Genomic DNA, 25108 nt, shown 5'->3' with positions numbered 1-25108 from the left:
AGTTTCTAGAGGCTGAAGAGAGGTTCCAAACATTCCAACCTTTAATAGAGCCATTACAAGAATTAAAGAAAATCACATCAGAGAGGCCTCGAATGGAGATACTCCCAATGACTCCATCTAGAATATCAATGATACCAAGATATCAACAACAACAACCATTACAACCATTACAACCATCCACCCCACAGAAATTAGATTTTGGTCTTTTAGCATCAGACTATTTAGGAAATTACCTCAGTAAAAGTAGTATGACAGACACTACATATGGTATTAGACGAGAAGCAAATAAATTTTTTATTGGAAATAAGGAAGTTGATATTGGCAATGATGATGTTACAGTTGCAAATAAAACCTACAAGGGGACAAAAGGTTTATGGGAATTGTTAACGTTAAAAGAACCTGAGAACTATACTCAGGCTGATTTGCAAAATTATAAAGAGATTTTGGAAGCTACAAATGGACATTTAAAGAGTTACAAAGATGGTGCACCAATTTCAAGTAATAGACATACTAAATATCTTAATATAATTAAACCTCTATTTAAATCTGTTGGTGAAGGTTTGAGACAAGTGACTGGTAATAAAATAGACTATATTTATTGGGATGATCCTAATGAGCTTGTAGATAGGTTAAGACTTCTTTGGCTAAGTCGCCAAGCCGGTAACTCAGGAGTGGATAATGAAATAGATTCCATTATTGAGGAATTGAGAGAAAGTGGAATTATTTATTAAATAAAAATATGTTTATAGATAAATTTTATCGTTTATATAATCCATATAATAAGCCTGCAGAACCCAGGGCGGCAACCATGAGTAGTGAACCTACTTTAAATTTACAAGATGATAGTTGGAATTGTTTAAACCGTAAAATTGGTAATGTTAAAGATGGGGAGTTTGTAGATGATGTATCAACTTTAGGACAGACATTAACTAGAAAAGGTGATGTCTTTTTACAAGGTAAAACTAAATATGAGTTTTTAGAATCTAAGAATAAAAAGTGGAATGCTAAAAAACTGAAAATTACTAATGTGGAAAAGGGTGAAAGTTTAGATGATGTGCCCACTTTACAACAGACTTTAATACGAACAGATGGTGGTACATTTGTACAAGACAATAAAAATTATGAATTTTTAGAATCGGAGAATGGTGTTTGGAATGCTAAGAAACGGAAAATTACTAATGTAGAAAAGGGTGAAAGTTTAGATGATGTGCCCACTTTACAACAGACTTTAATACGAAAAGAAGATGGTAAATTTATACAGGATGATAATAATTATGAATTTTTAGAATCAGAGAATGGTGTTTGGAATGCTAAGAAACAGAAACTTAGCAATTTGATAGAAGGTACAGATAGTAAAGATGCTGTGAATGTTTCACAAGTTCCAAAAATGGAAGCAGGCTATTGGAGTTTTTATAATAAAAGGTTAGTACGTGTTAAACCTGCCATTGATGAAACTGACTGTGTTATAAAAGAACAGACTATAACTTTTGATAAAAAAGAAAAATGTTGGGATGCCAAAAAACAATTTATAAGAAATCTACCAGAGGGGGAACATTCGGATGATATTTGTCTAATGTCACAAGCTATGCATTACGATGGATCAAAATTTGTATATGGAGAAAAAATTTTTAATTTGATGGAATATAATCCTGATTTATTAGTTGCTGACCCCACATCTTTGAGTGGATTTAAGTATATAGATAATAGACCATATATACCAGAAAACTATGTATTTAAAAGAATGGAAGATAATCTATTGATTGGGGCTAATGGTGATGTATTTAGAGTTACAGGAAAGGATGATGTTATAAAAAATGAATGAAATTGCATACGAACTTCATAAGCCTGCAAGAAAGAATTTCATTAGAAGGTCTTTTAAAGTATTGGGTATAAACGAAACTGTACAAATAGATTTAATTGATATGCAAAACTATGCTAGAGAAAATTCTGGCAATAAATATATTTTAACTTTAATAGATACATTTTCTAAAAAAGCTTATGCTGCTCCACTAAAGAATAAGACAGGGTTGGTGGTTACAGAAGCCATTAAAACCATTCTACCAAAGGGGGTTAAAAACATTCAATCCGACAATGGAAAAGAATTTTTTAATCAATATTTTAGCAAACTAATGAAAAAATTAAATATTAATCACTATCACACATTTTCTACAACTAAGGCTGCAATTGTGGAGAGGTTTCAGAGAACTTTAAAGAATTGGTTATATAGAGAATTTAGTGCTCAGGGGAGTTATAAATGGTTGGATTTACTTCCAAAGTTAATTCGAAAATATAATAATAAAGTGCATAGATCTATAGGAATGAAGCCTAACCAAGTGAATATTAAGAACAGTAAATATGTGCATGAGAGGTTGCATGAAAGGACTTCTAAAGTAGTGCAAGTTAAAAAGCCAAGATATAAGGTAGGTGATAGCGTAAGGATTTCCAAGTATAAACATGTTTTTAGTAAAGGTTATACTCCGAATTGGACAGGGGAACTATTTACAATAGTAGAAGTTAAGAATACAAAGCCTGTGACTTATATCTTGAAAGATGAAAATGGTAATATAATCAGAGGAGGCTTCTATACAGAGGAGTTGTTAAAGACCAAGTATAAAGACATGTATTTAGTAGAAAAGGTAATTAGGAGGAAGGGTGATTTATTGTATGTCAAATGGCTTGGGTTCCCAAGTAGCCAGAACTCATGGATTTCCACTAAGGATACCATTTCACAGCCCCACCACTAGAGGCAAGAAGCAGGAGCCCGGAGCGTGCCCACGCCATGAGCCGAGTTCGTGTGCAAACCACGCACATACATGAAATATAATATATCAACTGGAAAGGGGAATGGTAGATGTACTAGCAATTGTGCATGGGGCAGAGGGGAGTGGTGTGGAGGGAGGGGGGGGAGTTGGCCCAAAAACCTCGTGCCACAAAAAACGGCGGCGACAAACTATACTACTATACATATACACATACATGGGTCAATAAATGTTTTTTTTTTATTTTTGCTTAATATTGAATATATTTATGGGGAATAACTAAGAAATAAGGTTTGACAATATTTTATAGGGATATTTGGGCAAAGATCAGGATTTTTGGAATTGGTGGCCAAAAAATGATCCCCATGTTATTCTTATGGGAAAAACGTGTCTAAAGTGGGGTATCTTTCTGGGTTCACCACTACTGGATTCCACTATAAACTATACCTTCGTTGCCATTATCTGTATGGGCTATTAATTAACAGCTGTGTCTAAGGAATGACAACCTTTAACAAGACTACAAGATCGCGCCACTCATTCTACACTCATCTCCATTCATACTTGGCTTAAAATACCTACTATGTATGGTCGCCATTTCATTGAACCGTATTAACAGTATTAACAGAACCGTTACACATAGTTGTGGGTTTGAAGGTTTTTTTGCCAATGGGACAAACAATCAGCTAGACACTAGGAAATCACCTGTGCATTCTTCACAATCATGCGAGGAGGCTGAACAAATCAATACTAGGTTTGTACACATTTTTGGACACTTTTAACCGTATGTCCTAGGATTACTTAGATATACAGTTAACAATGCAACTCCACTTATGAGGTCCAAAACCAACGCAGACGCAAGACTTCCCACGGCGTCGACGAGTTCGATACCCATTGTTTATAACTCACGGCTCTATTCCGGTTTTAATTGGAGTCGACGTTTTCACACATCCCCACTGGCAATTACAACTGGCAATTAATACCGTCATAAATCTACAAAGATAAAATTAAAATCCAAATAGTATGATTTAAATTGGAAATAGCGTTGAATTAAGTCACCAGCGTGTAACAGTAAGTAGAAATACGTTTTGATTCTGATATTGTATCCATCCATCCAAGAAGGCAGTAGTAATCGCCTTCCGTCCGTAAGGGTTTATAACTATAGTTCGGCCGCTTAGAAAGCGACCTCCTCCAGCATTGGTTTAGCATTAGCGCGCAGGTCGTTTTCTAAGCGGCCGAACTATAGTATTCACCGCATTTTACATATTAATATGTTACACGTACATTAGAGCTACTACATTACTTATTTATTTGGAAGAATGGTTTTACAAAAAAGGAAACTTCCTGTTCGGCATTATATGTGTTATTGTGTCATTATGCTGGTAGCTAAGTGTCAAGTGCTCGCCTAGTAGATAAAAGGTCGCCAGTTCGATTCTGGAAAAAGTGTGTAGCTTGTTCATGGTTCGAAACCAGACCTATCTCTGATCATTGGGATTTCAATTAATAATCCTGCCTATTGAAACAGCTGATCTTAGTCAGTAACAAAGCTACAAGGCATCACCCTCTAGCTCTAGTATAGGCCTACGTATGCATTGATTCTACGCTAATCCATCACACATATTTGGGTTAAATACTCACATAGGTGGCGTCCCCATCTCATATGATAATAACACATTTACGGAAAGTAAATTCCATCCATTAATTTGTGATGAAAATAGTAATACAATACTTGTATCAAATTGGGGATACACAAAAATATATTCTTCAAAACCTCTTTTATTTCCCAAACCAATAATATACGTAATGTATTATTGAATAAACCTAACCAAATAATTCGTCTTGTGTTCTGAGAATTCTGAAATCATCAATGACATCAATGAAATCACATGACTTTGTGACATAATAATGCCGAGACTTGGTGCTTCGGGCCCAATGTAAGTCATATTCTACCTTTAGCAGAAACTATAATTCTCAAAGATAGGGTGAACTTACATTGCATCAAAAAGCTTACTTTAACAGAACGCCATACTTTAAGTTGTAATTGTAATTTAACTGATTTAATAATTTAATCGATTATTGGTTTGATGAATTTAATGTAAGAAATTTGCATAACTATATACGTAATTCAACCAAGTACAAAACTCAGATATTTTGATCAAGTAACTTAAGAAACTTAACAGATGAACCATAATTAAAATCACGTAACATACATACGTAATGATATAGGTTTGTTTTCGGAGACTAACAATACGTTGTAAATTTGATTTAATCACCTCGCTCTTGTATCACATAATGCCGCGTAAATATTTTCACACATTAATCACATACGTGTGAATGTTGCTGATTCGGCATGCTAATTAAGGCCTAATTTGCATATATTATGTGTGTCCCTTAATGGATTAATAAATTGAATTAATGAGGTGTGGAAAACGAGTGATGTGGTTGAATTACACAAAAAAATGTTTTCTGTTTGGACCAAGAATAAACAGGTTTATATATTAACGAAAACCTAGATTTACCAGTGAAGAAAAAATCTTAAATTCTAAGACTACACGTCCAAATTTTCCTGTTGTATTTACTCATCAGCGTGATATTTCAGCGTAAAACCCAATTTTATAAACATTTCCCATTATAATCTTAGAAAATAAACTAAAAATCCAGCTTTGTTGCAATATGACTGCTTAAATATTACAACCACTGATGATTCTACATTAAATTATGAACGTTTGTTTTTGTTAGGATTTATGGTAAAAAAAATAAGAAAACACAACAAGTTTCCTATCAGAACTACATTGAAAAAAGAATCTTTCACATTCTTTATTTAGCGGCAACTTAGCTGCCAAACAAAATCAACCATTCATTATTCAGTAGTATAATTTTGATAACTATTAATAACCTCTCTAATCTAAGACAAATAAATTGGTTAATAGCAAGCACCTTAAGGCTACGTAGGCCATTGTATAATGTTAAACTACTTTAGTTACATAACAAATAGGTACACCAGCCACCATTAACAAAAATTTTTTTTATTAAATATTATTTAGTGATGTTTTGTCAACACAGGTAGGCAGATAGACTAATTCACGTGTGTTTAGTGTTTTCCCCTCTCTAGTAGCTAGTTTAGCTTAGTTATCAACAGGAATTTATCATTAACGTCTCTACACTTGAACAGTGTCGCACAATATTTCTCCATCAACTATGGGAAGTTGGCCTGCTCTAGTATAGTGTTTACCTTTCAAACACCTTAGTCTAACCTGTTACTTTCAAACCCCCCAACTTCCGTGGGAACCAAAACAGTTATTTCATAAACACCTGATGCGTCCCTGTGTTTCTATTAACAGCTGACCCCGATCCCGCTAAACGGCGCTGAATCACCGCGATAACAGTGATCATCTAATCACCAGGATCAACCGTTGAATCGCGTATAAATCTCGTAAACGATCCTCACGAGAGCCAACGAGCCTCATTACATCGTTATGAGGAGGAGGAAATCTTTATTAGGGTCACAATCATAAAAGTAACGTTTACCTCTGGGACTGATTAAAACTTTCTGTTTATTTAGTAACGAGCACAGAGTAATCGTTGTAATAGGTATGGATACCGGGGCCATTCGGTAACTGAATGTTGATGATGGTAAGGCTAGCGTTATGGTGTGGTGGCCACTTTTATACGCCTGTCAAATATACTTTTATACACTGTTCAACTGTGTGTTTTATACACTGTTCAACTGTGTGTTTTATACACTGTGTCTGTTTATTTAACACCTGTCAAATGTTCAACTTGATCGTTGTAAGTATTAAAATGTGTTCAAAAAGCACTACGTACTAAAAACCGGTCTATAATATTTAATTTCTTTATTTATTTTATTTTATTTTCCAAATCCAACAAAATAACAGATGCCAATTACTCTGTAGCATAATCATGTAAAAAGAACTTTAACAGAGTATATATAAATAAATAGCCTACAACTTATTCATGTGTCCATATTAATAAGTTTACTAGGCCTAATATTATTTTTGTTTAGTTTTTAGGGGACACACTTAGTAAGGGTAGGGGAAAGCATCTATTATATTATTAAAGTGATACAATCCAATTTTATGTAAACGGTTAAGGTCATTTACTAAATAAAATTATAGGCATATGGCACATCAAAATGAAGCTTAGAGTGTGTAGATTTGCCGAAAAGTATTGATATGGACGAACTTTCTAAGGGCCCTGCCCCACAGGCTGATTTCCAAAGGGCTACTCCTGACATGCTTCAAATGTTTAAATAATTTAATTTAGATAATGAAACAGCTGGTCAGTACAATGAACTGGTGTTTGTTTATTTACAAAAAAAAATATGTTTGTGACACTATGTAGATTGAGGAGGGTTATATTTGGTTTTAAAAAGAGAGGTTGTATACGTTTTGTAAAGTATTGCTCAAAGTTTCATTTTTTAATTTATATAGCAAGCTAGATGTGAAGAGGCTTGGCTAAAATTTAAGAATTATGGTAAAATATGTCATTCATGAAGCATCAATATGAATCAATTAATGCTATTGCTACAATAAGGTATGTTGTCATATTCTTATGGATCTATATTAACATAAAAAGTAGGGGTTTGAAAGTAAGTAGGTTTACGCTTTTAAATCAGTTTATATTTTCAAAATAAATCATAGAGTTGCTGTATTTTAAAACATACATCAGCACCACTTTCATAGCTCTCTAGGTCACATTTTCTTCCCGTTGCAAAGCACGGGTATAGCAGCTTGTCATTCCATATTTGAGGTCAAACTCACGAAAGACACCCTTTCATTCAACTTAAAGTATATACCAGAATATTAATAAACGTATGAAGTAAATCAAGGGGTGAGGCATTAGGATCGTGTTAATTTACCTTTGTATTCTAGGACACTAGGATTAATGATTTTACTCATCAATTTAGGATAGGCTTAGTGGGTTGCAGCATTACTACACAGGCAAATTCATTGGTAAAAGTCGTGATAAAGGCTATTACGTCTGCGATCTACCATGCAGCTTGCTCATACAAAAACTAACTCAAATGATAACAGAGACGTGAACCCAAAACATTGTTGCCATATAATCCGTTGCAATACAGACCAACCACCCATTCACTAAGTTTATTTTAATTATTTTTCAAAAGTATGTTTGAACTAGTGTTTCAATGTGATATATGCATCTTGAATAGGAAACTCACACAGATATATTCCCAAATATCTATCAATTAAACGCATCGGAACTCAACCGGTTCCAACAATCGACCGAGGCCAATCAACATTGTGGATCGGGTCTGTGATCGCGTGCGGTATTTCGCCGCGGCAGGTTGGCGCCCTTGATTCTGTGCAGCATTGTAATCAGCTGTCACAAACCTCTGATTCAACACATCAACATTCCCGCCACAACCTGTTCTTCCGTCTCCGGCTGTAATGAATGGGCGGGTAAAGTAAACGGAGATCGTACAATGGATAACCTCAACAAGTGCGGAGTAGGTGACTCTGAGAGATGTGGTTAGGATTTATTTTTTATTATGTTCTGTTATAACTTGCCTGTAAAATTGATATGACTCCAAACACTGAATGAAGAGATGGTTCACTTAGAATAATTTAAAATGCAACTGCTAAAATGTATAGTAAACCTAAACACCTTTATAAACTAAAGCACTATTCCTTGGAAATCTAGGATTACAATCGTAGTGTGTTTTTTCTCTCCTGAGACAAGACAATATACCAATTTACAATTACAAAAATATATCCGTGCAACAAATAAAATACATACATTATACTTTTAGTGTTCAACTACGTAATATTATTCTAGACACATTTATCTCCCAAACTAAGTAGTTTGTAACCCTATTCATTTTATTCACGAACACGGATCCTAAATATATTACACGAAACATTATACAAACAACGATTATAAGACCTTAGTAATACATCAAAGCTGATCGGTTGGTCAAGTAAGATATTCCGGACACATCAATATGTTAATATCCCTCCGGATGTTATCCAGGACCACCAGTACGTCGGTCACAGTCGGTTACTTTATTGCTCATTGTTTTATATTAGATTGCAGCCATTCATACTCCATTCGTAAATTGATACGGTTCCCAGCAAAATAATTAACTAATTATCAATTAGGAAGTTTAGGGGTTTGTTACTGCATTGTCGGATTTCAAATTAAGATAGCGAACGAGTGATATGAGAAAAACAGAATGTGGCGTGTTAGTAAATATATCTGTGCTTAATTTGGGTTGTAATTTTTATAGGTGTGATTTTATTAAACAATTAGGTGTGTAGTTGATTTTTCGTTTTGAAATTGAATTGAATAGGGAAGGAAATTGTCTTGGAAATATTTATCCAAATTAAATTTGTCGTGGTTAAATAAAATATATAGGTTTTTATATACTTCAGCGATGAAGGCCTAATTTGTGAAGAACTTCCATCGTTTTATATATAATTTGCCTCCAGGATTGATTATTTTATATAAAATGAGGTTACCAACCTGCTGCCGTGGATGACTATAGTTTCGGGGTTAAACCCGCATTTTCAAATCTTTCTTCTTCAGTCATCAATCAAAAATATTTCACACTTTAACACATAGGTTGGTAACCTCATTTTATGTCAACTTCGATCATTTAAAAATTTACGTGATAGGTATTAGTGTAACGAAATTACGCATATCCAAAATACTCACGGTCAAGGTAAAAACTTAAAAGATAGGTCCAACTTTCCTTATTTTGTGTTTTATTACTGGGCTATCCACGTACAAATAATAGGCACCTTAAACTTTACATTACCCATACATAATTTTTTTTCGGTAGCTCATATTTCTCATAATCTCTTCATCGTTAGCTCTTATACAAGAATTTTTTTTATCATTTTGCATCTCACAGTAAAAAAAAAACATAGCCACAAAATTTTACACGCAAAAGAACAATGACTTGCTACATACAATTGAAAAGGTTATAGAAAGTCTTCTGGTAATATACTTCAAAAGCACACAATGCAGTATGTGAACCGACCAAATAATTTGGAAAATCGGTAAAAAAGCTATTCATCACCCCTTTCCACATTTGGGGGTTTTCAACCACCAAATCGAAAATGTAGCAAAAAGAGCTTCTTCAATCTGTCGCCAACCGTCTAAGTGCTCTAGAAAGTTTTCAACGAGCGTCGAACTTGTTTTACTACGAGATCGAATAAATCTACGTTAATTGGCAAACTTTATCAGATGTTCCCAAGATCAACATCCCTGTGTTGACAGGGTGGGGGTGAGGGGGGGGGGAATCAGGACATTTGCTTCCCTTCGGATTCAGATCTATATAAATAAAATTAGAGTTTTGTCTGTACATTGCTTAGAATAATGAACTTTTTGGTTATTTTTACATTTCATAGGTCAGAGAAACCGAATCAAACCTTATCTCAATTTCTGTCTGTCTGTCTGTCTGTCTGTCTGTCTGTCTATCTGTCATTCTCTTGGTAACGCTAAAATACGCACTTTATTACAACTACTCCTCAATAACTATAGCACTGTCCCGCCTGAAACTTATTTTCCAAATACTATACATATATGAGATGGTTTTAGACGTATTTCATCGAATATGAGACAGTTAGATATTTAACAGTAAACCCTTGAAAATCAAGTTTTTGTCGATTTTTGACGTGGAATTTCTGGAAGCCCATGTTAACCTTATGAGAAATGAAATTATTGAATCTTAACAGCTGTTTCAATTAAACAAGTTGGTTCTGTTCTGTGATGTTCAATAGCATTAAAGTTACAAGGATTACCAACAGGGTGCAGCACTAGCACTATTATTTCTTTTACATTTATGACAACAGCTAATTTGCAACCTGGAGGCGAGTGAGCGTAGCGAACGAGCTAACCTGAAGGCAAGTGAGCGTAGCGAACGAGCTAACCTGAAGGAAAGTGAGCGCAGCGAACGAGCTCCAACATACAGGTGAGTGAGCGTAGCGAACGAACTTCAACCAGGACGTGATTGAGCCATGCAAACGAGATCAGATAGTAAAAATAAAAGTAAGCCTACCGTTATAGGATCGACCGGCAGACACAGAGGTAATTTAACCTTTTATTGATTGTCATACCGATCCGGAACAACAAAAAACAACATAAAATGAAGCTATGTATAATAGTTTGGCCAGCATATCTTAAAATATGCAAACCAACTGCTGTTCGTTATATAAGAAGGTTTCAACTGAATATTATAAGATCCCCGTGCGTAGAACGGGTACACAGCTAGTTGTAAATAAATTGAACGTCCCATTGCATTTGTAAACTATCCTGCTTGATTCTAGATGCTGTAGTACATTTTAAAAATATTTCAAACGTGATATCTATATTATATTCACATCAAATGTGTCTTTTTGTTCATGTGTTGTGTAATATTATAAAATTAATTGAGACATATATTCCCGTTTCGATATCGTCATAGGGTCAATGTTCTGGGATTGACGTTACAAATTTGTAATATCTTTTGCTTTCATTAAAAACAAAAACGAAAAATTGAAATAACAATTTTTTTGGCCACGTTTGCTAAGGTTTTAAAAACTTATAATAACAATTTTTTTGGCCACGTTTGCTAAGGTTTTAAAAACTTATAAATGCCGATTTAAATAACATATTTCTTATAATTTTCTTTTATTATCCTACTGAGACTCCATAGATTGCAAAACTTCGTTTTGTTCCGTAATCAGTGGTAACATAGTGTAAATGTATTTTTAAAGTAACTTCTCTATACAAACTTTTTTATCCGAAGTAATATCATATTTTATAACAGTAAAGCTACTAGTACTAAATAGAATATAAAAAAACAGGAATACACTCATAGAAATAGTTTGAATAGTGTTTGCATTATGTATCCATGTAATAAAAAAACAAATGATAAGTTTTTTTCAGCGTTTTCCAAAATAGCTACAGCTGAACTATATTAGGAGGTCATAATTTTAGAGATACCTAAAGTAAGTTCACAAAATGTTGACTATTTACACGTAATATTTTGACAATACAGTATTTCAACATTTGCTAAATTACATTTTTATAAAACTATGTTTTGTGTTACTAAAATCTCTATAACGTTAACACGTCATATTTGAAAACAAAATTATCATCCAACCAACCGGATGAATACACAAAAGTATAAATATTTTGAATAAATAAGGTAAAACATCCAAAATCCAAACATTTGAGTGCTTGTATAATGTATTTCAATCTTTCGCTATACGTAGTAGTTAATAGATTAACACAAAAAACTTCGTTTTAGTGAGGGATTATTTACATCTTAATTTATAATTATAAAAATCACCTAAAATAATACAAAAACAATTTATTAACGTTATTTATTCATTATCTCACTTTAAACAAACAACAGACTTTACATTTATTAAACATAAAACATAAAAAAAATATTTTACATTTTAAAATGTATCATAATTTATGTTTTGATCGTACAATCCCGTTGTACTACACAGTCTATACTTGCCATATAATTATAATTGTATCCAGTCGTGTACTACAAGACAACTAATGACTTAATCATCAACGTGCATCAGTAAATTTAATCGCCTCACATTTGATTTTAATAAAGAAAACAAGCTGACATCGATGCACCTTTGGCAGCGCAGCGGTCGGTAGCTGCCCTAGGCGAGTACTGTAGATGTAAAGATCGATTTGGAAATTGACCATAATTAGTGGTAACAAGCCGATTTTGTGCCATGGTGGTCTCGGTGAGAAAGTACCTATAAATAGGTTATTGTCTACCCGTTAACTCTATTACATGCGCCACTGCCAACTATAGATGAGGACTCGGGCTAGTCTGAGATATTTACAGAAGAAATTGGGATGTTTTAAACCTAATTGTAAGTAAATAAAGTTTCTAAATTAAATGAGTCGGATACAAAATAGAATAGTTAGCGAGATGCTGGTGCGTGATAAATAGATAATATGAATAAATATTTGTATTAAATATTTTGTAAGTTTTCCGTTTTTTTTGGGGGGGGGGGGGTTGAAAACTAAAATAATGATCAACAAATTTTAACCTTTGCCAAAAATAAACCTAGGATATACGATGATTGAGTGCAGTAAACAATCAAGAATATACTTACAATTCAATTAATGAATCGTAAGGATTGAAATACACGTATAAGTGCTATATTAGATATTTTTACCCACCAATATAAGACAACTTTCGATAAATATGTATAACACATAAATGTCTGTACCTAAGCTGTATTCTGTAGGCCAAGCTAACTGTGTAGAGACAATGTTATCTCAGCCAGTAACAACAATGGATCTAATGAGGTGGTGATGATCTACATCTACAGAGGATGGACATTTCTCCCTAGGGGCTCCCTGGTGTTATACCGAGTCCATCTCGTAAGTATACATTATAAATATTGCTAATTGGATTTTAATATTGTTTACTGATAGAAAATTACGAATTTTCCAAGTTTCAGTAAGATTTTTTGTAATGTAGAAGATATTTTGTTATTTGACTGAAATGATTTGTTTAAATTATTACACACAAAAAAATCATATTGGGAACACAGTTAATATGAGGAAACTTTGGTAATTACCCTGTGTTTATGTAAAATGTATACAATCGTATAAATACTGAATTTTTTAAACATTTAATATTTGCTTTAATTTTAACCAAACAGATGGAATTAAGTAAAATAATAAAGAATTTGATTCATTTTACTTACAGATAATTTTAAATACATTTGTCTTAATGATATGTCTTGAGGAATATAGCTAAAAAAAACTTGCAGATCGTTTATAAGACACATTTTGAACTCTTTTTTTGAGAGAAAATGGATTTAAAACAATTATTTGTAAAACAAAAAAAATTAAATATACCAGGCTTGAAATAACAACTTTAATTAATTAATTGAACTTAACTTTAATAACAAAAAGAATAAAAATATTTAGCGATTAATTTTGTTTTGTTTAGAATAACGCGATACACTCGGTAGGTAAAATTTAATTGCATAACAACGACAAACAAGTTTTTATCGGTATATTTAAAAAGTTAAAGAATGTAAAAATACATCCAGCTAAATAGCTGGATAGTAAATACCTACACTTTGAAAATATAAGATATTGAAAAAGTGTTAAGTAATTTCCGAGAATAATTTGGCAATCGTTTTGATTTGATCTAGCAACACGTTTAAATCAAAACATTGTATGGTGAAAACTTTTTGTATTTTATACTGAGATTAAAGTATAATCATTGTGAGCGTTTATTTATTGTAGTCTCTGGCAAATTTATACAACAATGTTGATGATTTAAATGACAGTTCATAAAAAATACGATGTTCAAAAATTGTCACGAAACATCACATTATTGGCATTTTGGAACCTTTCCTAAATAACTTTTCTAACATTCCTACGAAAACAGTCGAACATGGCTTATTTTGATAAGTTATTGCAGGCAGAAATCAATCAAAAGTTGTTGGGGTTTCTTCGCATATAAAGTACCTTTTTTTTCGAGAGTGTTCCCAGATCAACAACTGTACAATAGTAATTAAAAATTGTCTTTGAGTACGATTTAGTAACGCGATGATGACACCGTCACAATTCCAACTACGTATACATACGTCCAAAAACTAAACTGACATTTTGCTACGTTGCCGAAATAATTGTTCTATCTTCATTAATATTATGCAACAACAGAAAGATTTGCAGAACGATTTGCAAAAACTTAAAGTTGAATAAAAACCAAACCCGGAATTTTATTAAAACCATTGAAGGTTAAAAACCTTACCGGCTAATTAAGTTATTACGTTAAATATAGATGTAGGTTACACTCAAATTTATTTGTTTACATGTTGTCAAATTCAATAATAAAATTAAAAAATATATATTTTTTTCAGCAAATACAGTATATACATAATTATTATCACTTACCTGGCAAAAAAAGCGGCAGCAGCCGACGCCTGCGCAGGGGTGCCTAGCTGTGTGTGCGACGGGGGCGGCTGACTAGAACTCCTCCTGCGGTCCACGGGCGGGAGACCACTCAGGGGCCCGTCTATAAACACCTCCCCGACCACGGGCACCGCGCCGGTGATCAGCTGGTGGCGCGAGTACCGCTCCATGGTGGCGCGCGGCCGTCGCGGTGGCAGGTCCTCCACGGTCGGCGCACTACTGGCCGCTGGAGTGACGGGCGGTCGGCTCCTAGGAGGGGACCGGTACAGCTCGGGCTCTGGCGGGGGACGGTACACGCGGCCTAGGGGGAACTCCGGGGCCGTCACTGCGTCTGGGTTCACCTGCAAGTGATAAGAAATAGTAAACATACCATGAGAGTAGTTGGTTATGTTGATTTGCCATAACTTGAATGCACCACTAAACCAAACGATCACCGAGTACCCACTTTTTGGTTTACTTTTATTTTTAGTTTATCCATGACACGACATTTTGTGATCTGGTCTATCTACCATCTATCGTTGCCGTTTTGTTTGATAGCCTTGATAGATAAATTGCAGTTGCGTCCAGAGTTTAGTTCTCGCGGAATCGAACTAGCGTCTTACGATTTTGAGATACTTTCTATGTAAACTATATCACAGAAAACATATTACTATAACCATGCCTTTGAAGGTTTCTGTCCTATTTCCGATCCTGAAATATCTTACGGCTCAGCAAAAGGAACTTACCAAATGTTTACTTTCTATTTAAGCCTTCATATTTCTAGCGTGCTTTATTAAGACTGCCATGCAGATGATTAATGGTGATTGGTCTAGATCAAAATGAAAATACTCGCTTAACTACATCACAGGCTGTGTTGACTTTCAAAACTATGCGTTTCTTTGTCTTTGATACCATGATAAGTATGATACATATGAGATGCTATGGTTCATGATGTCATCCTTTCAGCTCAGTTTAGTTAAAATATGGTGTATTCGAATTTCAGTAATTTATAACAGCCCATTTTGTCGGTGCCTCAGTTATCATAGTCAGTAGTAGCCCAAGATCAACATTATAAATGCCACCATTAGTTATATAAAAATATTGAAAACTCAATCTTTGAAAAATCACTACAAGATATTTCTGGATCATGAGTTTGCTATAACTGATTTTCACAACTTTTATACCTACAAAAACTGGAAAACCTTCACAATACCTGTTATAACTTTGTAACCATATTTTTTCCCTTCAAAGGCATTCGAAACTAGAAAATCCAACGCATCTTGAGTACAAAGCGCCACAATCGGTTCCCATGTCGTGGTCTCTGGTACGGAAATAGATGAGTATAATTACGTAGGTAATTAATAACACAGACACGGACAGACTACACGCTCGTGTCCATGAGTGATGACAACTAACTGCTATCGATCTTGTCCAAACTCACCCTCACACGCTTAATGTGTCCAGTAATCTTTAAAGATAATGGGCAAATGTGGGAAATTGCATTTTACAAAAGGTGTATGCGTAGGGTAAATAAAAGATTATAATATTTTAATACTTTAAACTGGTGACGATACGAAGGTAAAATATGTTAACACAAGTATGAATGGAGATGATTTTAGGAGTGGCACGATCTTGTAGTCAAAAAGGGACCTACAGTTAATGTGGAATTCGAACCACGTTTGCCTTGAAATTTATGAATTGGTCGAATTATAAGTATAGTACTGGGGATAGTTGTAGTACTCACAAGTGCGGACGTTAATCCACACCAGGGAGTATCAAAATCAAATTTTAAAAATTATTATTTAATTGTTTTGATTAAAATACAACGGTCAAACATTATTAAATGCCAAAAAAGATCACAGGCACTGTATCAAACATTAAAAACAACGTTTTGGTACAAATGAAACACTATTTATTTTATTTGTTTTCATTGAACTGTCTTAAATTGCTACTTAAGAGGGAAATGTTTGTAAAATAATAGAATATACGAGTAAGAATAAAGTTGTTTTCTTAAAAATAAGTGTTTAAATAGCTGATTAATGATTACATTATTTTAATGAGCTATAAATGATTAAATAGCTTATACAGCTTTCAAATGTTTTATAATAGTATTTCTCTAATAATGTTCTTAATTGTTGTTTTTTTTTTAATAGTGTAGTGTATATTTTAAAAAAGATTTAGGTATTTTTTAGTCCTTAGATAACATTGTAAATGTTACAAATACACAAACAAAATGATATTAACATAAACAAACTTTCACTTTTACGTAATTTATTTTCCGAAATAAACCATTTAGGCCTATACTAGAATAACGTTTGATAATTTTTATTTTCAGAAAAAAATTACGGGAAATTAATTTTAAGTGCAACAGAAAGGCTATCAAGGGAGCTCAATTATAAAAGCCCTCTAATTGTCTTACGGCTGTAAGCCTCTTAGCTAGGGAAGAGTTTAAAGTTTTTCACTTAAATTGGATGGGAGATGTTGCAGAAGGTTTATTTTAAGAATTGCTGACTTCCAGCATTTCTTTGACGACTGATTGTGAATTACGAAGCGATATTTATTTTCTCTCTCATATTTGTTCAATCCAATTTCGCAATACTAAAATATTAAAACATCCCAGGAATATAATTTATACATTATTTCGGCGTACCATGAAAAATAAATTGAAAATTAGTCATCTTTCTATTCTATTCTCTATCAAGTTTCTCCTTTATTATGTTTAATAGCTAACTTTTTTATGTATCGATTTATCTTACAATTATTTGTGAGCCTAATGATCTAATTTCGTTTAATTCCATCCAAAAGGTAATGTTGGTTTCAAAGAATGGTACGAAATTTTTACGGAGAAAGCTCATCAAATATAACTTTTTACAGTGCAGGGACATTTTTTTGCGTAACATTAACAATAGGCACTCATAAGTTATTCATATATTATATTAATTGATGTTGCGTTTTAAATTTAAAAATACAATATTTATAGCGTTTATAGGAAATATAAGCACACGACTATCCAATTCAAACAAATCTGACTTTTTTATACATTTTTGCGTAGTATTAAAGTTTAGCCTAATTAGGTGGTCGCTAAAATAATACTATTATCAATTATATCAGTTATTTAAGATGGGGACACCACTATGTGCGTATTTTAACCCAAATATGAGTGTAGGATGAGTGACGTGATCTTGTAGTCTTGTTAACCACTAAGGCCGACATAGCTGTTAATTAATGGTCCATACAGCTATTGGCAACTAAGGGACCTACAGTTTATAGTGGAATCCGAATCACATTTTTCCCGTGGTATTAACAAATTGGGCTAAATATCAGGATAGTAATGCGGATAGTCGTAGGTATTAATAGGTTTTAAACTACCATTTATACAATTTTATACCGCTTAGTTTGGTAAATAATGAAAAATATATCTATGTTGGATCTTTTTAATCCAAACAATAACCACAATAAGCTTCTAGTAAGTTGAGTGTCTTCTAACAAAACTTAGCGGAGGAGTTCCACTTTTATTAATCAACAATTTGCATGCAACCGATTGTTTAAGACATTTTCCCATCTTTAATCAAGATTTCGGTAAAAAGGGAACAAAGTCTGGATGACGGTTCAAATTCAAATTTAGTTTTCCGATCGCACATGTGAAAAGTAGATTGTTTTACGCGTATTCGTAGCATATTGTTACGCTGAGTCGTTTTAAACAATTACAAATCCTAATGATGTGAAGCAGCAAAATCATTCAGCTTTCTTAACTTAGTCTTTTGTCCTCGACTCTGTTATTTCGGTCAAATGTTTCATGTCATAATGATGTCGTTGACATTGTGTTCCTTGGATGAACTAAAACTGTGACCACATTTTTAAGTAGTGTATAATTGAAAAATGATAAAAATAAATACTTTATTGATACACCTATATTTTGCAATTATCAAGACACCTATAAAGCAAATAACAAAAATAAATATGACATGGGTAAGTAATGAAACATAACCAAAACCCAGCCATAACAAAAGCAGTGGAGTCTGTAATCAGAAGGGCAGTAGAAACTCTGGGGACGAAAATGTATTTGCAGGGAAGATGAGTCATGAAATACAACTGCCAAGGTTCATTACGTACTTTATTTGCAAAGGTTACTGCAAAATACCCCCAAAAGTAATAATATCACAAATTTACACAAATTTACGTTTTCCGATAGAATATATCTGAGAAAGCCATGAAAAATGGCATTACGTTTCGAAAGGTTGTAAACAATGTCAAACACTTTAGAAACATCGAAAAAGGGCTTAAAATGGTTTACAATACCTGCATATAGTAATCCTTTGTTGCTGATTTAGGCAACTAGTTTCGGTTCTTGTTTTGAACCATCTTCAGGCCTCAAGGTGTCAAGTGATCACTTCATTCGAAGTTCGTTAACAGAGTTCAATAAATAAAACATATACAAAACACGATACACGGAACGGACACACATTACAAAAAACACGAAAAACACGAAGGGACATTGACAAACGATCGTGACCGGGCTGAGGTAAAGTCTAGACTGGTGGTCAAAGTGGTCTATGGCGTTGTCTCTGTCTTCTTATCACCGGTGATAAGAAGACAGAGACAACGCCATAGACCACTTTGACCACCAGTCTAGACTTTACCTCAGCCCGGTCACGATCGTTTGTCAATGTCCCTTCGTGTTTTTCGTGTTTTTTGTAATGTGTGTCCGTTCCGTGTATCGTGTTTTGTATATGTTTTATTTATTGAACTCTGTTAACGAACTTCGAATGAAGTGATCACTTGACACCTTGAGGCCTGAAGATGGTTCAAAACAAGAACCGAAACTAGTTGCCTAAATCAGCAACAAAGGATTACTATATGCAGGTATTGTAAACCATTTTAAGTATAATACAGTAATCCGGAGGCTAAACAACTATTTTTAGAAAAAGGGCTGTTGCCAGAAGTATAAATGAGGTAAAATTATCAAAATTGCGTATTTTTATCACAATTTTCATGCATAGAAATACCCTACATTATTCACACTGACTATCAATCATCCTGTATATGAATCTTTGCAAGGGCTACGTAAAACCAGATACCTAAAGCCACATTGCTAATGGATAATACAAACTACCATGAATTATGACGGATATAATGTTGTAAATGCAGAACGTGTACTAGTAATCATCAAATGCATTACAATCCGCATATTTTATCTAGGAATCCTAATGCCCTGCTCTCAACCTCATGATCCGCCTCTGGAATGACATATCGCATATAAAACCCGCCATTCAATTGTTCTCAGACTGCAAATTGACGCATTGTTTGTTCTCAATAACTCCTCTACTTATCCGGACCGAAGATCAAAAGATCAAAGCTGTATAATTCCTCAACAAAGACGCAGAAGCATCCAACACCCTCCTGTGATCGAACTTCTGTTATGATAGAAATTTTCACGGCAGGAAAGAAATCACACTCGTCTTGATTGAAAGTCAACGAGATTCCGTCTTTTGTATGTGGCAGGAACAAAAGAAGGGGAGGATAATCGAAAAGATGTGTTGAATAGGACTGTCATACACAACAACAAGCCGCAAGAAAACACAGGAGTAAATTTGGGTTGAAAACTGAATCTTACCTAGTTGAACTTGCCCAAAAAGTTTAAAACTTCAATAGTATTAGAAAAGGCTTGTCTAGTTATTAGGTCGCGAAGAAATGAACCTTCCCAACGCCCCTCACCGATTGAATTAGTCATGCTGTCGTTAAGCCTTTATGACAGCGCAAACAGTTTAAAACAATTAAGGCGAATTAATAAACCATGGTGAGAAATTTTGAGAACTTAGGGTGCTTGAAGGGATGGGGTCTTAAGTACGTAATGGATCAAGTTTTAACTATTGTTACTTTACATAATTGTATAAAAAATCTCAAAGAAATGTGTCATATAATACGATTTATCAGGTTTTGAAGTTAGGGTCCTTACCCAGATTTTTAGAAACGTAAAATTTTCACCATCTTGTCGAAAAAAATATTTCAAACCATTCTTTTCGGAAATGTAATATTTTTCGGTGAACAATAATTGTTTCCATGCATAGGTTTAAAAACTAAATACCAATGACGTGGTCGATTGTAAATTCAAAATCATTGTAACTTGTATTAAAAAAAAATCCGGTTAAAAGGTGATTTATCAAACCTACGTTTTAAAAGACTATAAAATAATATATCATAGTAAGATTTTATAGGCATTAAATAAGATTCCACTAACAAATATTTGGTTTCGCTCCAAAAAAGTACGCAACAATGAGTTTTAAATTTTTAAATGAAAATAAATATAATATTTGATCAGTAAACACGTCAAACAAACAAATATATAACCAGTATGAAAAATTTTAATATCATCCCGTTGAGGATATAATAGCCATAATAGTTATAATGCCATAGGAGATGTTTCAAGATAAAACGTATAAACTAGGCTTGTCTGTGGTAAGAACCAAAGAATAATAGGACACACTGTGGAGTATTTGAATACCAATCGTGCTCTTTAAATTAATAATTCATTTAAAATACATACGATAAAGACTGATTGGCCAATTCGCTAATTGATACATACAATAATACACATTTAACGTTATAAACTAAAAATAATAATACATTGCAATAGTTCTGTGTATAGTTATGTACTATAGTTACACATAAAAAACCTGAAATAATGTTAAACGTCGTTGGATCGAGCTTGCTGCCTCTTTGTTTCCTTTGTGAATGGTTTTCTCTGTACTTTGGCCTGGGCAGTCCGAGAGCTCATAATAAGGTTTCAACTGCCCGAAGTAACTCTCTTTGTTTTCCATTTCCACCTCTCTTTTTGGTAAAAGAGTTACAAAAATGTGTTTTATCTTTAAATTGCATCTTTTTAGGCGTAAGTTCAAGATTATTGCGTATCTTTACTTAGAATAGTAATTGCCGAACTAAATAATTAACTTAATATTTTACTTGGTTGTCGTCTTACTGTAATAAAAAACATTTTTACCATATATGTTACATTTTTGGTTTTTACAGTTCAAAGTTCAAAAGCAACATTGCAACTGTTGTGTCTATACAGTTTTAGTTATTTTTACCTTATGAATGGGATGAAGGTTATTGTTCTTAAATGAAAATAAAGCATGTTAATTAGTCTAAATCACAAGTTATGGGACACAACTATAACCCTGTCACTGAGATTTGACTTGTACTGCATTTTATGATTACCTATTTGTTGATTTACAATGATTTGCCTTGAACTGTGTTTACTAAGTCTTGGTACGCGTTTTGTGGGAATCAATAGTTAGTTTGTATTTAACTTGATAAAACACTGCTGCCGCCTTACCCCTTCATGCTAAAACCGTTAATAATTTCAAAATTATTCAGTGAGAATAAGAAAATCCTTTGAAATGGATGAGAATTTTAATGAGAAATTTTACTCTATGAGTGAAATTAGTGCAAGTACACGTATGTTTTTAAATTTCAACTACGTATTTGAAAATAATATTTTTTGTAAAAGGGCAAAATCTTGTTTTTTGATAGCACGTGCATGTGTATAGTTTCTTGATTTATTAAAGGATTAGTTATTTATTGTTAGTTAATCTTATCAATATTGAACTAAGCCAAATTTCCGTTTATTTACAACCAGCAAATGAAATACACCATTCAATGTATCAAAACTTCATTATTGATTTTTTGCAATTACTGAAACTAACATACATGTTACTATTCAAATAAATACAATATTATTTTCCGATGATTTCACATTTAATACGATTTGTGTAGACTGAATTGTACATTATTTCCAACACACGCCATTATACAGCGGTCTTCGCTACGCGTTGTCAGCTCAAATCCGATTATGGCTCGGCCTTTCTTTGTTTTTGTGACAAAGACTAATGCTACCTTAGTGAGGGGACCTCGGAATCCGAAACATATTTCTGCTTTCTGTGTGTATAAATAATTTATCACATACAGTCATATTTTAAAGTCAACTAATTGGTATACATAAAATGTATAATCATTGACACTCAGAAAAATATTATTTTTCCTGAACCTCACATAATATAGTATAGAATGAATATAATCAATGGTTTAAAAATTGTCCGCCGAGTCGACCTATGGTGATTGAATCGCGACTCCGACTCCGCCGACTCGGGATCGGGAGTTGAGGAACTGAAGAACGATGAATTAGAACAACTCAATTTCAAGAGTAGCTCAGAAGAACGGGAATAAAGAGACTTTTTTTGCCATAGAGTAAAAGCTTGTCGATAAACTGGGACTATTTCATTGTCGACAAAATGCGACGTCGATCATTTGCGACGTCGGTTATTTAGGATGTCGGTAAAATGGGAATATTTCAGTATCGACCAAATGGGAATAATTCAGTTTCGATCAGTTTCTATGGTTGTCGATGATATGGAACCCACCCACTGTAGATAGATTTTATAAAATATATATTTTTCATACAATTGTAAAGCTCACTGTTACCTCTGTTTCTCTGTAGAGGTAAAAGAAACTCACGAAAAATTTTCCAGACAAAATTTACTTCAAAGTGGTGGGGGGTGGGGGGGGGGGAGATTTAGCTTAGAGTAGCTGTAGAGTACTCGCTAGATGGATGACCTCTAGGATCGTGGAACAAGTGAACACCAGTGCCAGTATGATATTATGATTTAATAAGTGTGCACACCCTGGATAAATACTTCAAATAAAGAGAATCGTTAGTGATATTATAAAAATTTAGAATGATAAAATAGCAAATAAAACAGAAATAATATGCTTGAATATGTACACCCTTTTTTGTAATCTGTTTCTTATACACAGATATTTAAAGACAGTTTCTCTTGACACTTAAATTTTATTTATAATATAATTTTGATAATATAACATTATACTCCCAGAGGGTAAGGCGTGCCTCAGGTATCCATAGCTGGTATGCGTGTGATGGTATCCCCATATGCTGGTATGCGTGTACTTGAATCCATATTCCGCTATCCATACTGGAGGTTTCCATATGCCGCTATCCATGTAATGGTATCCATGCCGCTATCTATTTGCTGATATTCTCAAGCACCCCTTATCCTCTGGGAGCTTCGTTTCAATTACATTGGACGTATACGTACGCCGATTATGATCGTACAATCCATTTTGTATCTCAATAACAATTCATAAAGACCTAATCCTCCAACGAATCCGATAACAAAATAAAACATGGTTGTGAATTTTAAATGATTATGATTCTGATTTTTAATTACCACGGTAACCCGTGCAATGTTGTCCATAGTAACAGTTAAGGTTTACAAATAAAATTTGTTTTGAATAAGACATACAGCTTAGAAGAATTACAATGGACATGCTGAGCATAGCCACGCATAGTTGTCGATAGTTTTTTTTAGGTTTTAAGAAATATTAACGCAATTGAAATCCGTACAGAGTTAGTTTATGTTGTAAAAATTTATATAATAGATGATTGAACGAAGTGAACGAATCTATGTATCGTGTATAGCGGAGTCGGAGAAAAGTTGTCCGCTTCCGCTTGTCTGTGAGTCCGTGAGTCCGTGAGTGTGTTCGCATCAAAACTCAAGAACAGTTGCACTTATAGCATTCAAATTTTGCACAAATAATTATAACACCAGTGGGAAGACACCATTAAAATTCTAGACGATTCCGCTCAGTAGTAATTATAAAACCCTAAAAATAAATTTTTAAATTAGTCCCATAAGAATAACATTAGAAGCGAGTAGTCATGGCAGCGATCGGGCAGGAATTTGACCTTGAGATGATCTCAGCTGATTAGTTGACCACAGCTGACCACGTGCAGTAGGTGTTTGTATTAAATAAATTATTAAATTATGGATAAAAAGTGTTGGCCTGACCGGGTTTCGAACCCCGGTCTTTTTGCTGGTAGTTGGAGTCGTTACCATATGAGCCACAACAGTAATTATGGGTATGGAGTTTTATATCGGTAAATGACACCTTATACCTATACCTACTCTTGTACCTTGCATATACAGGGTGTGTATTGGAGATTTGATTTTAACATGGTTCATGGGTTCGAATCTAACCTATGTTAGAGGTTCATGGGTTCGAATCTAACTAATGGTAACTGAGGTTTACTGGTTCAATCCTAACCTATGCTAGAGGTTTATGGGTTCGAATCTAACCAACCACTAATGGTAACTGAGGTTTACTGGTTCAATCCTATCCTAGTAGGTCTGGAAAAAAACACATTATATAGTGTATAATGCTTAAACCTTACTGTTGATCATAATGGTAAATGTTGGAGGTTATTTTATATAGTGTATAGTGCTTAAACTTTACCGTTGAGCATGTTATGTTGATTTTGTACATGTGTATCTCTGTAACTTATATATACAGGGTGTGTAAATATTGGTTGGAGGTTCACGGGTTCGAATCTAACCAATCACAAAACATATTATTAGAGG

At 33.7% G+C, this 25108-nt stretch overlaps 1 protein-coding gene across 2 annotated transcripts in view; it reads right to left on the bottom strand.

Moving 5' to 3' along the window:
• LOC128986903 (kinesin-like protein CG14535) overlaps window positions 1-25108 on the bottom strand; it is a 205866-nt gene that overhangs the window by 150775 nt on the left and 29983 nt on the right. For both annotated transcript variants that reach the window (XM_054407508.1, XM_054407509.1), the window contains exon 2: window positions 14679-15037. In XM_054407508.1, the coding sequence (XP_054263483.1) occupies window positions 14679-15037 (359 nt within the window). The remainder of the gene's footprint in view (window positions 1-14678; window positions 15038-25108) is intronic.

Source organism: Macrosteles quadrilineatus, unplaced genomic scaffold (genome assembly GCF_028750875.1).
Source record: "Macrosteles quadrilineatus isolate MER2022 unplaced genomic scaffold, UCM_ALF_1.0 Scaffold_2__2_contigs__length_208266976, whole genome shotgun sequence".
NCBI classification, from domain to species: domain Eukaryota; kingdom Metazoa; phylum Arthropoda; class Insecta; order Hemiptera; family Cicadellidae; genus Macrosteles; species Macrosteles quadrilineatus.
This window is presented reverse-complemented; position numbering and strand designations above follow the sequence as displayed.